The sequence below is a fragment of the Martes martes genome, assembly GCF_963455335.1.
Source record: "Martes martes genome assembly, chromosome: 4".
NCBI lineage: Eukaryota > Metazoa > Chordata > Mammalia > Carnivora > Mustelidae > Martes > Martes martes.
Window position 1 is genome coordinate 182,012,624 of NC_137891.1, and position 22,960 is coordinate 182,035,583.

At 44.9% G+C, this 22,960-nt stretch overlaps 1 protein-coding gene across 2 annotated transcripts in view; it reads right to left on the minus strand.

The window, feature by feature from the left end:
* Window positions 1–2,298: 2,298 nt before the first annotated feature.
* PDPN (podoplanin) overlaps window positions 2,299–22,960 on the minus strand; it is a 29,621-nt gene continuing 8,959 nt past the window's right edge. Inside the window, exons 2-6 of one of the 2 annotated variants that reach the window (XM_080801308.1) lie at window positions 12,044–12,174; window positions 10,141–10,270; window positions 5,900–5,950; window positions 5,012–5,117; window positions 2,299–4,041 (exon numbers count right to left, since the gene is read on the minus strand). In XM_080801308.1, coding sequence (XP_080657434.1) covers window positions 4,035–4,041; window positions 5,012–5,117; window positions 5,900–5,950; window positions 10,141–10,270; window positions 12,044–12,174 — 425 coding nt within the window. In that variant the 3' untranslated portion in view covers window positions 2,299–4,034. Of the gene's footprint in view, window positions 4,042–5,005; window positions 5,118–5,899; window positions 5,951–10,140; window positions 10,271–12,043; window positions 12,175–22,960 lie in introns of both variants that reach the window. The other variant, XM_080801307.1, reaches the window with a different exon arrangement.

Consider the following 22,960-nt stretch of genomic DNA (forward strand, 5'->3'; position numbering starts at 1 on the left):
CGTCTGAAAGATCTGCCTCAGTGGGAAGGTAGAGGCAGTAGGAGAGGTGGGCGCAGGAAGAAACAGCTGGGAGGAGCAAGGTGTCAGGGTTGCAGACGGGATCACCCATAGGTTGTCGGAGCCCTTGGATGCCGGGGTAGAACACACGGAGTTTTGCGTCAGGGTCTGATAAGATGAGCCCCAGAGAGAGCGGAAGTGATGAGGAATAATTGGAGGGTGTGGGGGGGTGCGGAATCTAGCCTGGCACATTCACGTATGCTGGACCCACAAGCCAAAATAAAAAATAAAAAATAAAAAAAATCTCACTTTCTTCACAGCAGTAGGTCCGTCTTCATGCTTCAATACCGAGATTTTATTTTATTTTTTATGTTTTTAAAAGATTTTATTTATTTATTTGAGAGAGAGAGGGGGAAGCAGGCTCCCCGCCGAGCAGAGAGCCCGATGCAGGGCTCAATCCCAGGACCCTGAGATCATGACCGAGTCGAAGGCAGAGGCTCAACCCACTGAGCCACCCAGGCGTCCCTATTTTTTATTTTTTTAAAAGATTTTATTTATTTATTTTAGAGAGGGAGAGGGAATCTCTAGTAGGCTCCTTGCTGAGCACGGAGCCCAACGTGGGACTGAGATCATGTCCTGAGCCAAAACCATGAAGCCAGTTGCTTAGCGGACTGCACCATCCAGGTGCCCCCAACTTGGAGATTTTAAATTTATTCTGCGTCACTGCCCATTAACTGTGTCCACGTCATTTACATGTATTAAATTTAAGGACCCAGGATCTACGACACAGTCTAACCGCATGTTAAGCTTCGGGAAGAGGACGGAGAAGTGCCATCTCTTAGGGAAAGCAAGTCTTCCGACACACAAGCGGACAACCGTGGGTTCCAAGTAGGTGCCCAATCCAGCCACGTTCTGGGGAACTGCTTCCCCCACTTCCGCTGGACTTTTAATTAGTTAAAAAAAAAAAAAGGTTTCATGTCCGATTACACAATTTTCCCCATGGAAGCATTTGTCCCAAGCAGCCCCATACCCTGAATACGAAGTAAATACGAGTGAAAATGCAGATAGACGCAGCCAGGAATCCAGGGGCTTGTTCTCTCCCCGGTCATTAAGGTGCCACATGAGGCAGAACTAAGTCCTGGTTTGCAACTGGCTCTCCCCGCTTGAAACAAAGAAGGGGGCGGGGCAGGGGGTAAAACCAGGCTTTCAGGGGGGGGCGGTTCACTGAAGCGTGCCTTGCTCCCAGGCGTCTCTGATGGGAGAGTGGACGCGGTTCCCTTGAACTTCCAGCAGTCCTAGCAGCTCTGTGAGTGGGCGTTTCTCCTGTGCGGGGAGCGGGGAAGGGACTGTGACTGCACACTTGAGCGAGCTAAGAGCCCTCCCTGTTCTCTTTCTCTGTCTCTGGGGCTAGGTGGACATCACTAGTTTTCTGTTAGAAAAGGAATGCTTTCTTAACCATCTCATGGCCATTCTTAGGAAGAAACTGTAGCCCCAAGAGGTTAACTGACTCACCCAAGGGATGACTGTTGTTAACTAGAGAATGGCACTCAAGTCCTGTTCATATATATGTAGAATTTCTGCTATGCTCCACCAGTTACGAGACAGGCACCCAGAATTCCTGACGTCTGCCAAATTCAACAATCCCGATTTAACAGAAGTGGAGCACTATGGGGACGGCATGCTGCTAAGGGCTCTCCTGCTCCTGGCATCCAACATTTAGGAGCAGGGATGGGGTTGGCTGGGAGAAGACCGAGGGTGTGGCATGGGAGTCCATGTGGAACAGTGTATGTGGGGGTGGGAAGCCGCAGATGGATTGCCAGAGAGGGACAGAGGGGCAAAGGCAGAGTGCTTGGCCACGACAGTCTCCAGACCAGGCAGAGCTCTTGTAGCCGAGGGCCGTGGAGCAGTGAGATGTCCCAGGAGGAGGAATCCCGGAGGGACAGGCTGCCCAGGACTGGCAGGAGCAGGTGTAATGGCTCCCTGACCCGGGTCCCATCCAGGGCAGGGAAATCAGGAGCCAGGCAGGACCTTGTTAACCCCTGGTGACCAGAGAGCAAAAGAAGTGCCAAGGTGCCACCTTGTCTCATCCCATGCCTCAGCTTGACCTTCACCTCTCCACTTGGGCAGAGCCCTACATGAAAGACGTAGTTGTATTTCTTTCCGGTGGATGTATTTCCCGTAACCACTTATAATTCGCTCCCCATCAAGTGAAGAGGCAGAGGTTTCCACCACTGATAAGATTCTCTAGAAATGTTCGAAAGTGTGACCCAGAAGGGATCTTTCCAATCAAAGGTCTGACTCATGGTTATACGCAATCATCTGTTTTATTTTAAAACACGTCTACACTGCGTGGAGCACCAACGCAGATGTGACCAAGAAACCCATGGTCCTGTCCCAGCAGGCAGCGGGTCCAGTGTATGACTTGGGGTGGACGGTTGTCGTTCACAGTGAGAGGAAAAAAGAAAGGACACGCAAGACAAAATGGACTTTGTCCCCGACTCCCGTTCAGGAGTCTGAGCGTTGAAACAGAAGGATACATAAGCACACAAAGCCCTTCTAAAGCCCCTTCTCTCCAGCAGCAGATGTTCAAATACGGACCCTGGCTTGGTGACCAGCCGGACTTGGGTAACAGAAGGGCGTGCTGTTTAAGATAACATCACTGCGTCACTGCAAGAAAGAGGGGAATGGGGAGGTGCTTTTCCAAAGGACAGTTTACTTTTTCAGACAAGTTGAGAGGATAGAAGCCCGCACAGCCACCATCATGACTGAGCTCGTCTGCTCAGTATAAAAACTTTTGTGTTTAGGGGGAAAGAAGACAGCCGACCTATGGGAAGAAATGGACTGAGCAAATGGTGCCCGCCCCAGGTGGCAACGTGGGCTCCCTTCCTTTGATGACCTTTTCAGTGATGACCCCATGGAAATGTGTGGTATGTGTCACAAAGACTGGGAGTTTCTTTTATTTTTACGTTCAGTCTTTAAACCCACATGCTTTCTTAAAATCACTGTCTTACGGTATTATTTTCGTGTCCCGCGTGTGTCCTCTGAGGCAGAAGGTAGTGAGGCCAGAGGCATGCACAGGGTTTCCTTCTGTTTGGGGACCATGGTTCTTGGCTTCTGGAACATCTGAGCCTCGGGCACCATTGAGCCTCCATCAGTCTCCCTCCACCAGTCTCCACGGTTTGGATTTCCATATTCCAGAACAAAGCAACCAATCTGGAGGGCTTAGGTCATGGGAAGAGAAAAGTCTGCTCTGGGAGCTCTGGCTCCTTGTCCTCTGAGGGAAGAGAAGATGGCAGGTAGGAGGCCAATCTCTGAGTCACCAAGTCATCGCTGGAGAAGGCAATACACCAGCCTAGAGCCTGCCCAATGAACTTATTATGAGAAACAAAAATCCCTTCTCCAAACTATAGACTTCCTGTTTATAATCTAACATGAGTGCCTTTGAAATGATCTGTCTGGGCCAGCGAAAGGCAGTTGCTCATGACATTAAACAAGTTTATATTTTCTACTTGATTATTCACATGAAATTAAGGCTTTTAAAACAGACCAGACTAGACTGGAATGTGTACATTTCAACAGAGCGGAAATTGCACAATGCTTATGCCACTGACGAGCATGGCACCGATCTCAAGGACTCCATTGGTATAAATATTTCCAGACTTGATTGCATTTTAACAATACCAGAGAATGGTCAGAACGGAGACAGGATTATAATTTCTAACATCGATTAAATTATATTGTCTTAGTTAAAAATCAGTTTACATGGCTTTTCTCCATTTTCTATGCATTTTGTCTTTTTAATCATCTTTTACAAAATTTATATTTAAAAATATTTTCAGAAGACAAATGCCTAGAGGAGCGAGTCTCGTGAATTGTCTTTCCTTGGGTTACTTTTGGTAAGCGGAGGGATCGCCATGGATTTGGAGTGGGACCGCCAAGCGATTTCCATGGGTCATCTTCTCCCACGTGTTCGGGGACGGGGAAGTCGGAAATTCTCTTTCAAACGTGTTGGTAGAAGGGCAAAACTCTTCAGCTCTTTAGGGCCTGTGAAAACAAAGAAAAAGGTGACTGTCACTTCTCTTACTGGCACTGTAAATAGTAATCCTGTGAGTCATGGTCCTATTGTCCTTTCGTATAAATCTGGGAGTTCTGGAACCTGGAGCTGTCCTCTGCCTGCTCATTCCTCTGGCATGCCTGGCCCTCACATCGCCAGGGGCAGGTTCCCAGGCATTTCCAAGCACGTCAGTCTGAGACTATATTGTGGGATATGTCCCTCAACCCTCACTTGTCCTCTCTGCACCCGCCATCCCCCATTACATATCATCACCCCAACAGAAATAAGAAAAAGTATTTTCCTGGTTATGAGTTTGAATCTCCTGAATTTTCATAGAGAGAAAGAACTCCTACCCTTCATCCATAATCACGGCTAGGAGTTCACTACCACGTGTCGGTATGTGCAGGGCAGAAGTGGAGGGGGGGGGGACGCCTACAGCAGAAGAATTCTCATCTGAATGGTGCCTGGGCTCTGCAGTACACGTTATTCTGAAAGCCACCTCCCTCCCTCTGATGACTGGGGCAGGGCAATTAGGTATCAAGTTGCAACTTGGTTGGGGTTTTCTTTCAAGTTCAGTTCGTTGAAAAATTAGGACAAGAGGCCAAATTTGGTTAGATCTCAATGGGAGTCAATTCAATAGCCATCTTTGGCTCTAACTCTCTTTTCTTGGAAACTTAGAAGGGCCACGTAGATGCCTGTTCTGGGGATACTTCAGATGTAGTCCTTACGGAGGTAAGGGGCTGCCGAAATCGACTTTTTAAAAAGTAAACTCTACATGCAAGGTGGGGCTCAAACTCACAACCCTGGGATCAAGAGTTGTATGCTCCAACCACTGGGCAGCTAGACATCCCTGAACGTGATCTCCAGTTAGAGATTTCAATTAGCTCTAAGGTTGGAGATCTGGATATGCCTGCTCTCATTTACCTACCACAGGCCTGTAAGATATTTACTTACGAGTACCTTCCTGACATTTTTCGAGCAATCACAATGATGATCCCACCAATGAATCCAATGGCTAGTAAGACTCCAACTATAATTCCAACCAGAGTCACTGTCGCCAGGCCATCTGAATGAGGAGGGGAAAAAAAAGCATGAGATCCAGATGAATGATAAGCCTGTGATAAAATGTGTCATTTATATACAATACCACTGCCCCACTGAAGACCGCAAATGAAGTTCTAATTTGCTTCTGCTTTTTCAGTGGGAGTTGACCTGAAGGAGATGAAACTCTGGGCTACTCTCATTCCCTCATATGAACGGAAAGGTTCCTGGGTCTCAGATCTGTCCAGCATACTGTTCATACTGGGTGGCTTCGCTGTGAATTATTAGGTAGCGTTGGGATTAAATGAGCCCCTACTTTCATTCTTCATCACCATAAATTGTGATATGACACCATTCTCCATGGTTGTGATTAAGTGATGAGACTCATTTGTGGTTTGCCTGTTTTCAAAATCAGGCAATTTTTTATTCTCTATTTAAAGAAGTTTGAAACCTGTTCTCAGAGGGTTCTGTATTCCCCCCCCTCTTTTTTTTAAAAAAAGATTTTATTTATTTATTTGACAGACAGAGATCACAAGTAGGCAGAGAGGCAGGCAGAGAGAGAGAGGAAGGGAAGCAGGCTCACCGCAGAGCAGAGAGCCCAATGCAGGACTCCATCCCAGGACCCTGGGATCATGACCTGAGCAGAAGGCAGAGGCTTTGACCCACTGAGCCACCCAGGCGCCCCCTGTATTCCTCTCTTGTTGACTACAATCCAGGAAAGAATGTAATTCATCACAAGATTAGCTTCAGAGAAGTTTCTTTTTAAAAACTCCTATAAAAATATTTTGATAACAAAATCTCACCCACCTTTTTCAACTGTTGTCTCTGTGTGAACTGTTGTCTCCGTGCCTACTTTCTCTGTGAAGAAAGAGATGTAATGATACAGAATTATTAGGATATAATAACTATAATTTAACAATGGCAAAAGATGAATTTACCTTAAGTGGAAGGTAGCAAGACAGAAGCAAAGAATGTAATTTCTTGAATAAATTGGATCAGAGGATTTTTAAGCAAGTTCTGACACAATCTTGTCTTCAAAACTATTATTACTGAATTTATGAATGTTCTTCACACCTATGCGTGCATAGTACTTTGGTGTAACTTTGGTGTTTTCTCGTCTACTTCAGAGAGCAGAGTCAGGGAAATTGACCCACAGAAATGGGGTTTGGATAACCAAAGAAACCAAAGCTGTTGATTCTTGGTCTAATATCAAGACCATAGAAAACTCATCCACTGTGATAAAGTTTATTTTGAAGGATTTTATTTTGAGAGCAATATACTCTAGTTCTAGAAGACGGGGCCCAGACTGTGATTTGTCTCATGACAGCAATTCCCTGTTTTATCTTTAGTAGCAAAATCCGCGCCTTATAGGGCAGCAACATGCCCAGCCAAGTTTAATGAGGGAATATACTCTTTGTGTTTATGTCACTATTATGTTAGGATTTCTCTCTGCAGCCAGACCTAGTCCAATAGTTACAACGTAACTACTCTCATTTACCTATGGCGTGGGTTTGAGTTATTAACTCACAGCAAGTAAACAATAAAGTTGTGAGTTTCTTTCAGATAATTTTACACAATGCCTAATTTAAGAGTAAACGTTTTTGGTTTGGTTTTGTTTTTCCCATCACCTTCTTTTCACACCAAGTCTTTAACTCTTTCGGGTGGTGGTCGTTTACCAGGTTTGCCGATGGAGGAAAAGTCAAGGGGCTTTCATTTAATGAGACAAAGGAGAGAAGTCAATCAATCAGGTCCCACCTTAGAACTGTAGTTCATAACTTGCAAATACTGCAGATAACCAAGAGCTTTTCCAAACAAAGGTGAAAGCATCATCTACAAGCGCTTACTTTTTCTAATGTGTGGATTTGAAAGAAGTCTTTGTACCAAGATTCTTAAAAAAAGGGCACCTTTTCAAGATGGCCCTAGGACAAGGGTCTCTGAACCCACTTCTGCCAGCATGAGCTGAAGCCATAGTTCTGGGGCATTTACATGGAGCTCAAGCTGATGGTGTTGTTCCACCACACACACACACACACACACACACACACATACAGATGGCTCAAAGACTGGTGGGTCTGAGGCCAGCCTGGAACAAATGCATCACAGAATCGCTCCTGAAAGGTCATCCGTTTGGCTGCCAACTACCAGTAGAAAAAGTCAATTGCTTGTTTATCCTGTCCTAACATGGTGGCTGTTGAGTTCCAGAATTCTCTAACACATCATTCTCACCATCAGTGACACCATTGGTCAGAAAACATATTACCAAAAAATGTGGAAGATTCATTACCAAATTGGAGCTTATTAGTTCTATCCTCCCAACTCCAGCCCAATTATACTGACTGTAGTCATGAGAGTGTGTCATGTATGTGAACATCATCGTACTTGGGTGTTTCATGGGAAAGACATCTGCCGCCCTAATACAATCACCTCTTAAAAAACCAAGTGCTTATAATGACATTTTAACTCATATGTGAAAATTTCTTGGGACACTGATGTATTATGTGGAAATGGGCCATAAGTCACACTTTTTGTGACAGGGTGGGGCAGGAGACAGGATAGGAGGGGAATCATGAGTATTTTCCAGAAAACTGAGAATTTTGTTTTAAAGGATAGGAGAGGTATCCTGGTGTGATGGGAAGAATACTCAACTTGGGATACTCCATTTTCGGCACCTAATGAGCTGTCAACTTATTTGACAAATGATCAATTCTTCTCCAAATTTTTGAAATGTTTTCCAATCACAATTATATTGATGATTCTTTCTTTGCTTAGCCCTATTTGGTTCTATCAGGTGTTTAAATGTTCACCGTTTCTTTGTCATTTCGGAGTGACCTTTATTTAGGCTTTATTTTCAAAGTACTTCATAAAGATCCCCCCCACCATTGTGGTAAAATACACATAACATAAAACTTACTGTCCTCATCATTTTTAAATAGACAGTTGAGTGACATTAAGTACATTCAGTCTTGGGCAACCATCACTACCATCCATCTCCAGGACTCTTCCTGACTCACAAAATTGACACCCCATAACCCATTAAACACCAAGTCCCCAGCCATTTTTCCCCCCGGCCCCTGGCACCCACCATCCTACTTTCTGTCTCTATGAATTTGACTCTTCTAAGTGGAATTCTACAGTAGTTTCCTTTGGGTTTATTCCACTTAGCATAATGTCCTCAAGGTTCATCCATATCATAGCAGGTGTCAGAATGTGCTTCCTTTTAAGGGCTGAATTAAATAGATATACCACATTTTGTTTATTCATTTATCTGTTGATGGGCATCTGAGATGCTCTTATGTTTTAGCTAATGTGAATGATGCTGCTATGGACACTGTGTGTACAAATGTAACACAATTAAAAAAAAAATTTAAATAGGCTCCATGTCCAGTGTAGGACTCGAACTCATGACCCTGAGATCAAGAGTCTCATGCTCCACCAACTGAACAAGCCAGGTGCCCAAATAGAAAGCAATTCTTTAAAAATCCTCAGAAGTGCAATAGAGTTTTCAAAACCAGAGTGGTGGGGCACCTGAGTGGCTCAGTGAGTTAAAGCCTCTGCCTTCGGCTCAGGTCATGATCCCAGGGTCCTGAGATCGAGCCTGGCATTGGGCTCTCTGCTCAGTGGGGAGCCTGCTTCCTCCTCTCTCTCTCTGCCTGCCTCTCTGCCTACTTGTGATCTCTGTCAAATAAATAAATAAAATCTTTAAAAAATAAATAAAACCAGAGTGGTGGTTGGGTCTAGAAATGTGTATTGAGCAATAAAGTAACTTTCTAGGTGTTTAAATGTGCCACTGATTTGAGGAACCATCAATTTAGGCAAGGTCTTTATGTTTACTTTCATTAAAAATGGAAATACCTACCTAGGGGCACTGGGTGGCTCAGTCATTAAGGGTCTGCCTTCGGGTCAGGTCATGATCCCAGGGTCCTGAGATTAAGCTCAGCATTGGGCTCCCTGCTTAGTGGGAAGCCTGCTTCTCCCTCTCCACTCCCCCTGCTTGTGCCCCCTCTCTCACTGTCTCTCTCTCCGTGTCAAATAAATAAATAAAACCTTTAAAAAAAAGAAAGAAAGAAAGAAATACCTATCTAGATAAAATAATCTATATAAAATTTCTCATTAGCGGGGCGCCCGGGTGGCTCAATTGGTTAAGCGTCTGCCTTCAGCTTGGCTCATGATCTCGGGATCCTGGGGTTGAGCCCCATATTGGGCTCCCCACCACTTCTCCCCCTCCCTCCACCCTTCCCCGACTCATGCCCTTTCTGGCTATCTCTCTCTCTCTCTTTCTCAGGTAAATAAAATAAATCTTTAAAATTGCTCATTAACAAGCATTCATTGTAGTTATAGAAGGATGAGTTTTTTCCCCTCTCCCTCTCCCACCCCATTTACTACAAGATAAGGCAATTTTAAATTTTAATTAAAAAATTTTAAAATAAAAATCCCAAATAGCCACGTTTCTCTTAAGAAAGCTCTAGAAATAGAAGACTCTCTCTTTCCATTGCTAAGTTGTAACAGCAATGATTTTTCCTCATTCTCAGTGATGGTCTACACCTCAAATAATGACAAACACCCAAGGCAGTGGTCTTTGACACGACTGGAGGTGACAACTGTGAATCAAAGTGCAGCCCCCAAGAATAGATTCTTGTTCCATATGTGCAGACATGAACTCAGGGTGAGATGGTAAATATCAGTATAGAATCTATTACAACTTATGTAGGTTGGTCAAGGTTCCTACTCTTGGGTATCAAGACCAAGTTCTTAGTGTAACACTGTTTCAACTTATTATCCCCAACATGGCGCCAGTAGCTAACTTGTCCTTGTGGGGACATGATCACTAGCTGTCATTGAAAGGGGAGAGCTGTGTTCAGCAACTCAATAAACCAAAGTCAATTTAGCAACCCTATAAATTGAATCTGAACCTAGCACATAAGGCTTCATTCAGAACTCGCTCTTGGCATTCCAATACCACTAATCACTAGCTTTGTTCGTGGATATTTGTATGTACTGATTATACAAAAGAAGATCAACCTATGGAGTTGATCTACGGAGTTTCTTACCTATGGAGTGACTAGTCACTACACTCAAGGTTGTGGTGCTCTGACTTTCTTCTTTGGCATGGACTGTGCTTTCTTGAGTCGGCCCATCCTCTAGGCGTACGTCTGTTACGCTCTCTGCGTTTATTGGCACCTATTAGGGAAGGAAATGAGGCAAAAGAGAAATAGGATCTAATGTTTTCAAATATATACTCAACCTTATAATAGAAGAAGAATGAAAGCAGCATGAATATATAAAATACATGAGGACATAAATTTAAAGCGGAAACAAGAAAACAAACAAACAGAAATGAGAGACTGGGGACAGGATGAAACCAAATGTACTCCAGAAATAAATACTAAATATTTAGCATGACTAAATTGACTAATCTAATCTAATCTAATCTAAAAAGTTGACTTTCTAGGGTCTTAATTCTTCAAAAAATACCAGTTCACTGGGCTTTAATTCTTTCTCTCCCTTGAACTTGAATGGCATTTTTTTCCCTGTAAGATTTATTTGGTACATGTTGTGTTGTATCATCTTTCAGTGCCCTCCCTCCTCCAATTAGCACAGTAACTTGCCTTTATGGAAGCTAACTGTGTGCTAGGCCCTTTAAAGACCTTCTCATTTAGTCTATAAACAATCCTGTAACGTAAATCCTATTAATAGTTCTATAGTCTGAACGAGGCCTAGAGAGATTAGACAACATGCCCAAAATCACACAGCCAACAAGCAAGAAGACGTGGAAGTGATTCTGTTGACTCCAAAGTTCATGCCGATGTAGCATTCAACAAATATGTCTGTGAGCACAGGCAACAAAACCAAAATTAGGTGAATGGGACCACATTAAACTTAAAAACTTTGTGCCTCACAGGACATAATCAGCGGAGTAAAAAAGTAACCTATGGAATGGGAGATAATATCTGCCTATCATATACCTGATAAAGTTATGAACAACTCCCACAACTTACAAGGGTATGAACAACTCCTACAACTTACAAAGGTATGAACAACTCCTACAACTTAACAACAAAGAATCGAACAGCCCGATTCAAAAATGGGCAAAAAGGAGACACCCGGGTGGCTCAGTTGGTTAAGTTGGTCCAACTCTTGGTTTTGGCTCAGGTCATGATCTCAGGGTCATGAGATCAAACCCTGCCTTGGGCTGCGTGCTAAGAGAGGAGCCTGCTTAAGATTCTCTCCCTCTCCCTCTGCCTCTCCCCACAACTTGTACACATGCACGCTCGCTTTCTCTCTCTCTTTCTCAAAAAAACAAAACCAAAAATCAAACAAACAAAAAACCAAAAATGGGCAAAAGGACTGACCTAGACCTTTCCCCAAAGATGATATCCAGTCAATAAGCATATGAAAGATGCTCAGTACCCCCTAGTCATCAGAGAAATACACATTAAAACCACAATGAGATTATCACCTCATACCTGTTAGGATGGCTACTCTCAAAAGAACAGAAAATAACGTATTGGCAAGAAGATAGAGAAACCGAAAGCATCGTGCACTGTGCGATTATAAAATGGTGCAACCACTATGGAAAACAAGATGGAGGTTCCTCAAAATGATTAAAAATAAAACTACCATAGGACACATCAATCCCCATTCTGGGTGTATACCCGACTGAAAGCAAGGTCTGGGAGAGGTATTTGCACACCCATTTTTACAGTAGCACTATTCACAAGAGTCAAGAGTTGGAAGAAACCCAAACATCTAATGACCAATGAACGGATACACAGCATGTGCTTGGGACATACCATGGAATTACCAGCCTTGAAAAGGAAGGACATCGTCACAGGTGTTACAACACGGATAAACCGTAAGGATATAATGCTAAGTGAAATAAGACAGTCATAAAAATCCTTGCATATGATCTCATGCTTATGGAGCAAACTCCGCTCTTCTTGGAACACTCACCAGAGCTGTTAAGCCAGACTCATAGGGCTCCTCGCTGGTGCCTGCGGTCATCACGTTATCTTCGGCACCTGGGGTCACCATGCTGTGTTCTACACCTAGTGTTATGTCATCTTCTGGCCGGACTGTGCTGGCTGAAAAAGGAAGACTGGGTCAGGGCTTAGGGTAGAAATTGTGTGGCCAGACCTAACTGGCCAGCTACAATCAGATTATTTTCTTTACCACTTCTTTTGGGGATTTTTTTTGGGGAGGGGGTCACCTTTGCAGCTTACCACAAACCATTCTCCTTGCAGTACTTCCATCACATAAAATGGCCTGGTGGTCTCCATAGCAAAGCAAAGAGGGATAAAAACGCAAAACAGTGAAGCTTCCCCCATCCCCCGCCTCCGCCGTGGCAGGGTGACCAAGGGATGTATGCTTCGCCTTTTCAGTAAGGAACCAGATTTTTCCTAATGCCATTTCACACAACTCATACCATAGTGCATTCAGGTTAATAGAACACCATTTAAGGACTCCTGGGTGGCTCAGTGGGTTAAGCGTCTGCCTTCAGCTCAGGTCATGATCCCAGGGTTCTGGGATCGAGTCCCACATGGGGCTCTCTGCTCAGCAGGGAGTCTGCTTCTCCCTCTGCCCCTCCCCAGTCCCCTGTCCCACTTGTGCTCGCTCTCTTTCTCTCTCACAAAAATAAGTAAATAAAATCTTAAAAGAAAATATCATTTAGACCTGGAAACATTCTAAATTAGAGTCCCTGGAAAGACTTCTAAAAATTCCGATTTGCTGGTTCCATCTTAAACATACCAAATCGGAATGTCCAAAAGCAGATCCCATCTCTTAAAAATCAAGCTTGCTTTCCATTTAATTTTGAGCCTGATGTTTTCTTGAATGATGAGAACCGTTGGCTCTGACCATAGATCTCACAGGTACGGTCAACCTCTGATTTTATAGTTGAGGTTACTATCTACGGGGGAAAGTCAGTAACGTACATAACGGTGCTGAGATATCCAACAGAAAAGTCTTAGTACGTGGAGAGCTATGCTAATAAAGGACCTCCGTGTCCCTTGCCTGGGCTTTTCTGCGTTAACACTAAATGAATGACCCTGTTGTACCCATGAGAAAAGTTTCCAGAGGATCAGGGGATGGCAGGAGTAGAAGTGGCAGGTTGAATTCCACACGAAGGTGGCGTGAGGGGAGCGGGACAGAGAGCAACAGTGGCCTTTTCTTTCACCTCTGTCGCAATGATCCAGATGAATCACGACCAAGCATCTCAGCTCATCAAATAACCTTTTTCATGAATTTAAAATCTGAGTCATTGGTCATGGGCCCCCTCCCCATCCTCTGGAAATTCCATGACTAAATACGCTTGCAAACTAAGCAAGCGTACACATCCCAGGGGCGAGACTGGGGGAGGTGGGGGCATGCTTGGAGACTTCGTTGTGTAATTGAAAAGTAGATGTTTGTGTCCAGGCAGTGCTCAAGCCAGCAATCCAGTCCTTGCCTTACGATACCGTATTTCTCCCTGTGCTTAGAAAGCCCAGCCAAAGGCACAACTAATAAATATTTGATCACAACTTCTTTGCTGATGCACAGAGAGAGAAAGTCTTAAGAGTAAATTCACTGGTTCTGGGAGCCTTCTCTTTGCATGTGGGGTCCTAATCCAGTGATATCGATCAACGGCTTTGGATGAGCTCCCTAAGCAAATGCATTTCTTTTTTCATCTGGGGAAAATGGCTTTCACCAGTTAGCAATAACTGAATACTTCAGTGCATGCAAAGAGTTGCCTCCCCTCCTGGCGGCTCGCTGGAGTGGGGGTGGGTAGCGAGGGGCCCGCATCAGGATTTATGACTGCGATGTTAGGCAAATGTTGAATGTATTTATTGAGCTCAAGGGGAAATATTCCTTTGCCAGGGAAGTAGTCCTTATTAAACACACACACACACACACACACACACACACACACATACACACAACCTGCTTCCGTTTTTCTTTTCTTCCCCTCCTAGTTTGAACCGTTAACAAATCATCAATTTTAGCAACATTTTCTGGAGGCTGCTCAGCAAAACCATGTATTACATGGCCTTCTCCAACTTTACAAAATGAAACAAAACACCCTTGCTTAAAAAAAAAAAAAAAAATCAAGTGTTGAGTAAAGCTGGTTTGAATTCTTTCATAGAGCGTTCAGCTCATTGAAAACGTAACTTGATAAAAATTCCTTCCTGTACTTGGCCCACTGAGCCAAGGACTAACATCACCGACAGTAGACAAAGGGTGTTTTAAGCAAGAATGGCACTCATGATTAGGATGCATAGCTTTTGTCACACGGCCCTGGCATTCTTTTTGCTCCATGGGAAAGTTGATGTCTAACAAGAGATCTTCAATTGTCCGTCTGATTTTTTTGGTTGAAGGCTTTCCCGGGTGAAGAGCTCCTACCAGCCCAGCTGCTTGAGTTTCCAGCCAGCGATGGACGCCCTGTTCCCTTGACCGGTGAAATTCAAATTGTGCATTGATGCCTCCATCCTCCGATTCTTTTTCCCTCTGAAGACACGTGTGTGTGCACAGGCAACACACACAGCTGTTTACATAAGCACAGTGACGAACCTACAATAACGGTGTCCCTTCTGGCCCCGGTGCCCTCATGCTTACGTGAACACCTTTTCCTGTCTCACCCAGCCTCGCCCAGCCTGGGGGTTAGAACCAATGGAAGTTTCCAAATAAGGTCTGAATCCATCCATCTGCTTTGGAATTTGTGTGTAGGTGTTATTCTTTCAAAAGCTGGGCCAACCTCTTCGTTAACCGTGAAAAGATGGGACAAATCAATTTTACCTTCAGCTTCTCAAGTTTAAGAACACGCAAGAACTGAAGAGATGTTTATCGTCTGAAAGTGCTAATTGGGAACCACTTTCCTCTTCACATTGAAGCCTGATCTCTCTAAAGAAATTATCCCAGTTTACCTATTTTTATGGGATCTTTTCCTTTTAAAATATTTTAGAGTTTAGAACTGTTACTAGAATAGTAATAGTCCCAAGGTCTCGATAAAAAAATTTTTTTTTAAGATTTTATTTATGTATTTGACAGACAATGTATGTATTTGACAGAAATCACAAGTAGGCAGAAAGGCAGAGAGAGAGAGGAGGAAGCAGGCTCCCTGCTGAGCAGAGAGCCCGATGCGGGGTTCAATCCCAACAACCCTAAGATCATGACCTGAGCCAAAGGCAGAGGCTTTAACCCACTGAGCCACCAAGGCGCCCTGGTAAAAATGTTTTAAATAAGTGTTTGCAATCTTCTGGTTTTATTTACATTCCTGGTTAATGGTGGTGTGTTTTTCCATTTATTTTTTGGCCATTAGAAAGGTCTTCTGTGACCATTTTTCTCTAATGGCATTCATCTCTTTTACAGTTTCATATGTGTTCTTTATACCTTAGGAAATATTATTTGTAAGAGCTGCAATAAATTTTTTTTTAACGAACTGGCATTTACATCTCTCTTGTAAGTCCTGAGCTCAATCGCCAATCAAACATTAAGCTTGTTTTCCTCTTGGACGTGAAACTTACAGACCCTCACTCAAGCCTCTGTGAATACTCACTAGATTGTCCTTATGGTTTTGTTCTCACACTGAATACTTCTCCTTATCTTGTGTTTCTTTTGGAGTATGATGTAAAATGGGGATATACGTTGATTTCCCCCCCCAAAAGATTGACCGGTTGGTCCCAATAAACCCTCTCTCCCCCACTGCTTCAAAACTAGCTCATTGAGACAAACATCTTCTTCCAAACACCATGCCACGGCCATGGGAGTAAACCTTCAGCACAAGAACCAGCTTAAATGGCCCGAACACTACCTTCTGCCCTCACTTCCATACCATCCTCTGCCCGCAGATTCTTTCCAGAACTGATTTCTAACTCTGTGCTCCCCTCACCATCGGCTCCCCCTTCCTCCTCAAGTCCACTAACCGCCGCCGCATGAATTCAGCACCACGGGTGTAGGCGTGTAGAGAGAGTGAGCAGGAAGAGTGGGTAGGCCACTTGAACAGAAGTGCACTGAGGTCTTTCCAAGGTGTAGATTCTACTTCACGTGGGAGGCCCAGCTTTATAACAACCCCACCCCACCCCCACCGCATAGGGTTTACTTGTTTATTACCCTTTGATTGACTTCATTTCAAAATGGCCCCGTGGGTGAGTTGCATTGGCATCAACGTCCCCTTTATCAGATTAGGAAAGTGAGGCCAACAAAGATCTCTCCCTGACCAAATTCTAGTTGGGCTTCTTTGTCCATCCTTGCAAGGGTCTAGTTTCAGCAAGAACCTGCTAAGTCAGCCGAGAGAGAATGCTCCCACCTGACCAAGTTCCCCATCCCCCACCTTTGACGTCCAAGTGGAAGGCTCGCCTTTAGCAAGAACCACCCCCTACGCTTGATGTGTTCTCTCTGTACTCCCCCCCCCCAATACTCTGTTCCTTGGTAATAATTCCCCAGCTATCGTTGCTGTATTTGGAACCATCTCTCTCCCCTATTGCAATAGTCTTAAACAAAATCTTCCAACTGTTTTAACAAGTGTCAGAATAATTGTCTAACAATGGAAATTTAATGATTTGCCTAGTTCACCTGGTCAGTGAGCGGACACAAAGCCAAGTGTTTTAACGGCTCATCCGTGTACTTACCAACACAACAAAAGACATCTTTGTGCCACCATGAGCCAGAATGCCCCCTGGCCCCTTCCTGGGTTCTGACATCCTTCCTCGTCACCACCTCACCCTTTCATAAATTATAATCCTGGTTGTCAGAAGCAACTGCTTCCTCTTGCATCACGTGTCCTCCTTTATGAAATCCCACCTGGTTAGAATCTTCCAGTCCAATTATTTAGGAACCAGAATCTCAGGTTCCTTAAGCGAGCCCCTTCTAGGACTAAGCTTTCCAAAGCAGTAGATTATAGAAGGCAGGTGTGACTTGCTTTCTAAGAGTGTGCTTCCTTCTCTTTCAGCAGCGGCTCTCCTTTGCTCTGCAAATTAAGGCAGCAGCAATGATCAAGACTGGAACCTTCCCAAGGCTCACCTCTATATCCCCAAATAGTCCCTGTTCCCCTAAGTGCTGGGCCCCATTCTGGGCACTAGAGACAGAGGTGAGATCTCTCATGATTTTAGGTACTGTTGTTGGGTGGGTGAGTGGGGGTCTCACAATAAGCAAACAAGGAAAATCTCAAGATAGCACTCTTTTACCCCCTTAGATCTGTCCTTTCTTTGCGGTGGCCTTCCCCCGCCCCACTGAAATCAATACCTCCCCCCACACACCCTCACACACGTGCCAGAGTACTCAACCACTCATCGTGCCGTATCTTCCCTGCTTGGCTCTCCCACAGGAACAGAAACTCAGTAAAGGCTGTTCACCTCAATGTCCCCCTTGCCTAAAATACCTGGCCCATAGGACATACTCAGTAAGTAGCTGATGAATGAGCATGTGAACTCCAGATGGGAAGAAATGACCTAACTAACCTGGAAGCCCAGAATGAGCTTGGGGCAGTGCACACTCGAGAAACAGAGAGTGGTGGGTGGGGCTGGACGGAAGAAACGAGATCCAGGAGGTGTGGAGGGCCCCTCTGGTGGGGTTCTCCTTTCAACTGGAGTGCGAAGGGGAGCTAGGAGATGACGTCACCTGAGTCGGAGTGCTATGTGAATGGGGTGTGTGTATCGGGGAGGGCACTGGGATTAGACAGAAGCACGGAGACCACTGGGGCTACCCTGCCGTCCTGGCAGGAGTGGCTGATGCTTGCACCGGGACAGTGAGGTGGCAAGGGGAAAACAAACAAACAAACAAATAAACAGACATTGTTCATTTGTTATAAACAGTATTGACCTGGATGTGTCTAAATTCATCACCCACCAACAATCAGAAATAAATACCAGGGGCACCTGGGTGGCTCAGGGGGCCAAGCGCCTGCCTTTGGCTCAAGTCATGATCCCAGGGTCCTGGGATCGAGTCCTGCATCAGGCTCCCTGCTCAGCAGGAAGCCTGTTTCTCCCTCTCCTTCTCCCTGCCTCCCCCTGCTTGAGCTCTGTCTGTCAAATAAATACATAAAATCTTAAAAAAAAAAAAAAAGGAAAAAGAAAAAGAAAAAAGAAAAGAAAACAAATACCAAACCTTGGAACTAAAAATTCATTTTCCGACCTGTTACAGCTCCATGGAGATACAACATTCAGGGTATGAAGGGATGTACTGGGATTATGACACTGAATCCTTTCCTGGACTTCCCCCTTGTTTTATTAAGAGAGCCACAGAAGTCCCCTCCCTAAGTTGAAGAGCCTCTGCTGTTTCCATGTCCACGTGCAGGAGAAGCTCCCTGCTGTCCTCTTTCTGCTGACTCGAAGCCTCAAAAGTCAGACAGCAGGAGAAGCTACCATAAAATAAGCATTTTATCTTAAAACAGAAAAGTTGATTTTATTTTTATGTTTTACCTTTCGATGTTTAGTTCTAAATTAACTGTAGTTTTTCAGATGATACACTTTTAACCGTACTTTTTTTAATACTTTTTTTAAGGTATACTTTAACATTTTTAAATTTAAAATCAATTAACATAGAGTGTATGATTAGTTTCAGGGGTAGAGTTCAGTGATTCATCAGTTCCCTATAACACCCAGAGCTCATTTCATCACGGGCCCCCCTTACTGCCCATCCCCCAGTTACCCCCTCCAGCAACCTCACTCTGTTTCCTATATAGTTAAGAGTCTCTTATGCTTTGCACCCCCTCTCTGATTTTGTCTTATGAAAGTTGATTTTAGGGGTGTCTGGGTGGTTCAGTGGGTTAAGCCTCTGCCTTTGGCTCGGGTCATGATCTCGGGGTCCTGGGATCGAGCCCCGCATCAGGCTCTCTGCTCAGCGGGGAGCCTGCTTCCCCCTCTCTCTGTGCCTGCCTTTCTGTCTACTTGTGATCTCTCTCTCTCTCTCTCTGTCAAATAGACAAATAAAATATTAAAATAAAAAAAGTTGATCTTAAAAATAAAGAAGTCACAAGCTGAGTTATCCTCGGGATTTTTAAAGAAAACCTGCAGTGTCAGCCAACAGATTGAGTCAATCTTTCGTGTTGCCTGAGGTTTTCCAGCATCTTCAGCACTCCGGCAGCTCACTGCCCAGATAAGCTTTGAAGATGGATGACTGCGTGGCCGTGGAATGGGTTTTGTGGCCGTTGAGAAAGAGAATGCTCTTTTTTTTTTTCTTTCTTACGACATCCTAGGAAGTTCTGGTTTTCCCCTGTAGGAGTAACTGTAGGATAATTAATAAATAATTAATCCTAGCATTTCCACCCTCCTCGCTTCCCAATTACATTTGGGATGAAGCAATGCTTTTGGAGAGAGGTCAAAACATCTGTTTGGAAAACACAAGCAAAAATGCCTGCTTTTATTCCTTTGCCCCGACACAGGCTTGTGCCTATCACCTTTCCATCATGTCTCAACCCTGCGCTCAGAAGCCTGAAAATAAACACACCTAGAGCGGTGGGAAGGTGCCAGCTCCAACATTTCCTAGCGCCCCGCAGACCACCCACGTTGATGCTCAGATCTTCATAGCATCCTTCATCTCAATTCAAATGGCCCAAATTTAGCTGTTTGATGCTGCTCCCTTAGCTACCAGCAGGTAGGTTTCTGCAACCAGAAGAAAGGTGTTAGGACCTTTGCTTTTATTTACCACATCTTTTGAATCAATCCTCTCACCTACAGGCTGGCCCATCCTCTGACCTTGTGAGGAAGCCTTTCCTTGGAATTTTGAAAACCACTTGCTGACCCAGGGCTGTGTGCCGGCCTTCAACTCCTGGCAGACACTGGGCTGCGGCCAGTATGATCACTGATGTGGCCAGTGAGTTCCCCTCGACACCCACCCTTCCTGTGGCTCTTGGTAAATTGCTTACTGGATCAAAAGTGTGGCCATGGAAAATCTAGGCGGCTTCTTGAGGGCTTGGCCCGGCCACTCAGTATCCCACAGTATCCATAATTTTCCTCCACGATGCACAGTGCTATCCTAAAGCCCACACTGCCCCATATTCCCAGTGCTTGACACCATGGTAAGTAGTTAGCAGATGTTTGTTGAATGACTGAATGAGCACACCGACACTTCTTCTGAATTATCCCTTATGTTGCAATATTCTCGCTGCTGTCCACTGGGCTGCACTCAAGAGTTATTAAATAGCTTCCCCTGAACTTGGCTGATAATAGGACAATCCCCTCTGTGGATGAGCTCTGTGGTTTTGCTGTTCAAGGTGTCGTGAGCAGCAGCCTGTCCACTTGCATGTCCCATCCTGGCAGTCCCTGCAGGCGCAGGCCGATACTGAGCTGCGATCACCCACTGTCAGCACTGGGGGCATGTGCCTCTCCCATGAAACTCCAGAGAGACGTGTCAAGGCTGAGATCAGACAAGTGTTACCTGTTCCTCGGGAGAAAATCAGGAGAAATGCTACAGATTAAGATTTGGAGAAGTGTTCCCAGACTTCAGAGAGGGGGCATTAGACACCATGCCCCAAAGACACAACATTCTGAAGATCTCTGCCACTGAACACGAGCAGTAAAGAAAGGAGAGGGGCCATGTGGCTGGGGACTCAGCTTTCAAGTCCCTAGCAAGACTTCCCAGCAGGTCACCAGCAGGTGGAGGGAGCAGGACACGGAGTCCTCTCGACAGGACACCAGGCTTCCCAGCCACCTGTCAACTGAGCCCCACTGTGTGCCTTTCACACATCTTCAAGGATACTTTCCATGACCCCCCAACAAGTAGGTATTTTATTTTATTATTTAATTTTTTTCAAGTCCACTGTAATTGTAACAGTGTCATATTAGTTTTAGGTGCACAATATAGTGACTCATAATTCTACACATTCGTCAGTGCTCATCACAATAAGGACACCCTTAGTGCCCTTCACCTACTTCCCCCATCCCCCCACACCCACCTCCCCTCTGGCAACCATCAGTTTGTTCTCTATAGTTAGGAGTCTGTGTTTTGGTTTCTCTCTTTTTTCCTTTGTTTTTTTTCTTCAGTTCCACAAAGGAGTGAAATCATATAGTATTTGTCTTTCTCTGACTAATTTTACTTAGCATTATACCCTGTAGCTCAACCTATGTCATTGCAAATGGCAAGATCTCACTCTTTTTTAGGGCTGAGTAATAGTCTATTGCCTATACCCGCCATTCTTCTCTATCCACTCATCTGTGGATGGACATTTGGGTTGCATCCATATCTTGGCTATTGTAAATAATGTTGCAATAAACACAGGGAAGTATATATCTTTTCAAATTAGTATTTTCATTTTCTTTGGATAAACACCCAGTAGTGGAATTACTAGATCATGTGGTAGTTCTTTTTCTTTTCTTTCTTTCTTTCTTTCTTTTTTTTTTTTTCTGAGAGAGCAAGAGTGCAAGCAGGGAGGAGGGGAAGGGGCAAAGGTAGAGGGAGAGAGAGAGAGAATCCCAAACAGGCCCCATGCCCAGCACAAAGCCCCACCTGGGGCTTGATCTCAGGACCCTGAGATCATGACCTGAGCTGTAATCAAGAGTCAGACGCTTAACCAACTGAGCCACCCAGGTGCCCATGTTGGTCTATTTTTTTTTCTTAATATTTTTATTTATTTGACAGACACAGATCACAAGTAGGCAGAAAGGCAGGCGGGGGGGGGGGGGGAACAGGCTCCCCGCTGAGCAGAGAGCCCGATGCGGGGCTCGATCCCAAGACCCTGATATCATGACCTGAGCTGAAGGCAGAGGTTTTAACCCACTGAGCCACCCAGGCGCCCCGATGTTGGTCTATTTTTATTCTTTTGAGGAACATCCACACTGTTTTCCAGAGTGGCTGTACTAGTTTGCATTTCTAAGGAGGTGGGTATTGTAAAAATGGTTGTTACTTTGAATTTATTGGAGAATGTCCAAAACATGGTGCCGATCGCTCTTTACAAAAGCCTTACAAATTCAAGTCATTCCCATATTGAAACCGAGGCTGAGAGTAAACCGCCCACATAGCCAGAAAGTGGTGACGCAGGGATTAGACATCGGGCCTCTTATAGACTCCTAACCCCGCTCGAACCACTGTGTCATGCAGGCTGTATGTATGCCTGTCATTTTCTGCAGCTCCCCTCATAGGCTCTCTACTCCACGTGGCCAGGGCTGGGATGGCACCAAAGCTGCTCTGTGGGCTTCTGGATGCCAAGGTCACCTGCAGTCTCATTCTTCCAACTCCACTGCCCATCTAAACCCTACCTACTCGTCTACCTGGCCCAGTGAGATGCTTCTTCCCTCTGCACCTTCCCAGGGTGCCGAGAGAAAGCAATCCCCCTAAACTTGAACGAGGCTTGACAACACCAACACTGACTACTTTTGCTCTGCTAGCATCCATAAGCTTCCTGGGAGCAGCATCCCATTCTGCTATAGGTTTGTGGCCCAGCCTCTGGCATGGCCTCCGAGAGCAGAATGAATGAACACACGGACAGTCACACTTCTCAGCATTCACAGCTCAGCTTACCCGCTCCCCCCCACCCCAACCACAATCTTGGGGCTCAGAACTCCTCAAGTGTTAAAACTCAAGGCTGCTGATTACAACCTCAACCAAGATTACTCAACCTGGGGAGAGGTTTTTTTCTGTTGACCAAGAGCAGAATGTTCTCCGAAAAAGAGGAAATGAGTTCAGCTTTGTAAACTGCAATCAACACCTCGGTAACAACTTTTCTGGAACTTACTGCATCCAGCGGCCAGTTGGAAAGGCCACATCATAGAGAGGACTGTTTCGGACATGAAAAACCAAATGACTAAAACCTGTTTTAGAAGCCCTTCCCCGGAGCAGAGCATCTCAACGGGGTGGCAGAGTGTTCAGGAAATCGCTCGCCATCTGCTCGGAAACCGAGCTTCTGATTCACTCGGCGCTGTCAGCTGAGCAGGCCCTGATTTTGCAAGAGTGAAAAGAGAAGCC